Source organism: Bidens hawaiensis, unplaced genomic scaffold (genome assembly GCF_021521415.1).
Source record: "Bidens hawaiensis isolate Kalapana, Puna unplaced genomic scaffold, B.hawaiensis_p1.1 tig00005780_1, whole genome shotgun sequence".
Lineage (NCBI taxonomy): Eukaryota > Viridiplantae > Streptophyta > Magnoliopsida > Asterales > Asteraceae > Bidens > Bidens hawaiensis.
In genome coordinates this window covers 1128590-1131627 of record NW_027491379.1, presented here as the reverse complement: position 1 = coordinate 1131627, position 3038 = coordinate 1128590, and the positions used below count along the sequence as shown (strand labels likewise).

Below are 3038 nucleotides of genomic sequence, written 5' to 3'. Positions count from 1 at the left end.
AAACTACTATCATTTTTCTAAACTAACCTCATTTTGAAATATTTCAGGCTTTCACCAAGAAGGCAAGAATAATAAACTTTTATCAGTAGGCCAGCTAGGAAGTAAATCATATCGAACAATATATTTCCAATATCACAAATTAACTTCAACCGTGAAAAATGTTTATTAAATAAATAAGATTATTATAAGTGTGGATGGTACAAGTATTATGGTAGACGGAAACAAGATTTGGTACGTGAGTGGTGTGTGTGACCTGCTTTTTAAGATTCCAGCAGCTTTCCTTACCAAAATCAACCATAAACCTTATAATATTTATTTATCAACTTAATTAAAATAAACATAACAATAATAATATATGGTTAAACATTAAAATAGTTAAATCAAGGTATTTTGACAATTTAACTGTCGCTATACTTGCTCCAAAGTCTAAACCTATAACTACTTATTTGTTGTTTGTGTCGGCCTTTAACTATTCGCTTCGGATGGGTTGTTTGTTGTGTTTTATATAATGCTGTTTTAAAAAATATATATTTACTATTAGAGTTGAATACAATTTTAGTTCATGTGATTAGATCCAAATAATTATTTTTATCTGTTAGTTTAAATTTGATTTATATGTTTCAATAGTTTCATTTCCGTATCAATTAAAGTCCAACTACTAACTCCGTCCAAACTTTGTTAAGTTTTAATTAAAAGAAAAAATACCCTTTTGTTTATTTGTGCTACTTAGTCAGAAAATTTATAAAATTTTTGGGCCCACTACCATTAAACTACCATTAAACAAAAATTAAGTTACAAAGTTTTTGAGCCCAACGGGCACAACTAACGTAAATAACTTTTCGGTCTCATCACAACTGGACTAACAAAATATCCTATTCGGCCAGTGGTGTGGTGCAGTGGTGTTACTAAAATTATTTGAAAATCTGACATTTAGATGTTTGAATTTTCGGATTCAGATACTGATTTTGAACATTTACAGATATTCGGTTATCCAAAATATATTTTTTTAATTAGCTAATAAATATTATTTATAAATTTTGTATAAGTTTAGGATATTTTGGACAACTTTTCGGATATTTTGTTTAATAATAATTTGGATATCTTTCGAATATTTAAGGTATTTTGGTTAATTTTCCGGATTATTTTAGGATATTTCGGATATCCGAAATATTTTTAAAAATACTTATATAAATTATTGTTATGATTAACATTTTTTTTCATAATTCTGATATATGCTTGGATATCCGAATCCGAAATTTTGCATATGGATTCATATAGTGATATCAACTATCCAAAAATTTTGTACAGTTGAAAGTGCCGCCTTTTTATCTCTCCAACAAATCAAATTGGTCGCGTTTTTACTACTATTTCCACTTTCACCACTAATGACCAATTTCACAACTTTTCGTTCTATTTCCCATGGAGTAAAATTCTCGTCTGAAACCAGTTGAATTTATTTTGTGTCCCATCTATTAGTGTAAATATCATAATACGACATAGTTGTATACCCGCTACAATGCAATTATTATATATAACTGAACCTTTTGTCTGATATCCGGTTTTGAAAACATGCATAACTTACAATACGACATTAACAACCGCGATTAATATTTGAAAACATGCATAAATTATAAACTCTTTATTAACTCATAATCGCGCATATATGAAACAAACATACTGATCGAAATGCAACAAAAAGGAGCCAGACTCACTCAACTTATTTATTCACTCACTCACTCACAAAACACCACAAGAAGTTGGTAATCTGACCCTTTAATTTCCCTTCATAGTATCTTTTAGAGTATGATATCATCATTCATGCATGCAAGCTATCATTCCTTGGAATGAATGGTAGCATGACCATGATCAAGCTTTGTTGAGAGAGTGAGATGGATTCCGGGATCATGGTGACTTATTGTGTAATTGAAGAGCATGGAGTTGTTAACACCTTGTACATTACTGTTATGGAATGAATGCTTCAATAATGAAGGGTTCGAGTTTTTATTCTTACCGCTTGTTGATTCTCCATTGCTTGATTTGTTAATGATGTTACCAGATTCCGGTGTTTTGCTAAAAGGGGTTATATTCATAATAGCCCCTTTGTTGTCACCCGCAATGGTTATAGTATTCTTCATACTTGCGTCATCTTGCTTCTTATGAGTTTCGGGTTTTCTAGTAGTCATGTGCCTACCATTAGATGAGTTCTTGGGGTTTTCTTTCGTTTCTTGAACGATCATGGCTTTTTGCCTGTATTCGGGTGGGCTTTCATGATTATAAGGCTTTTGTTTAAGAGCTGATGGGAGCACTAATGGAGAAAGAGGAGGTGAGGTTTTTTCAGCCAGTCTGATAATTTTAGGTGGGGAAGAGGGTGATGATGGTGGTGAAGGATTAGGATCACGAGATTGCCTAGGTGGTGGTGGTGGTGATGCTGGTGGTCCCACCACATTAGTGGTTGGGGCAAGGGGTGGTGTAGGTCGTGGAGGGGACAGGGTTGGGTTTGGCTGTTGAGGTGGTGGGGTCTGGGTGAGTTGTTGGGGTGGTGGGATAGCGGTTGTGGAAAAGGCAGGGCGAATGAAGGTTGGCCTTGGTGGTGACGGGCCTTGATTGGGCTGGGTAGCTGGAGCAGCAGGAGTAGGAGCAGGAGCAGGAGGAGGAGGTGGTGGTGGGCGAACCATGGTGGCTAAACGAAACCATGGGCGAGATGGTTGGCCGGACATTGTGAATTAAGTTGGTAAAGAATGTTTAAAGAAAGTGTGTTTAAATAGAAACACTTAGCATAAAGGAATAAAAGATAAAAACATGAGGTGATTGAAGATTGGAATAAAGTCTTAATACATTAAAACTATTTGATGGAAGCTTTGCAATGACACTTGAAACTTGTATCTTGACCTCCAAATAAAGCTAACATATATAATATTCTTTGCTTTCCTTTTCTTTCTCATGTTGCAAGAAAATGAATAATTTGTAAAAGTACTCTACAAGCCCAATTTAGTTAATATGATCGTTTGGCCCAGTTAATGGAATGTTGTCAGGATTCT

At 34.3% G+C, this 3038-nt stretch overlaps 1 protein-coding gene across 1 annotated transcript; it reads right to left on the bottom strand.

Moving 5' to 3' along the window:
- Nucleotides 1-1645: 1645 nt before the first annotated feature.
- Nucleotides 1646-3038, bottom strand: LOC143630645 (uncharacterized). Its single transcript, XM_077099610.1, has one exon. The coding sequence runs from the start codon at nucleotides 2715-2717 to the stop codon at nucleotides 1833-1835; it is 885 nt and encodes a 294-aa protein (XP_076955725.1). The 5' UTR covers nucleotides 2718-3038; the 3' UTR covers nucleotides 1646-1832.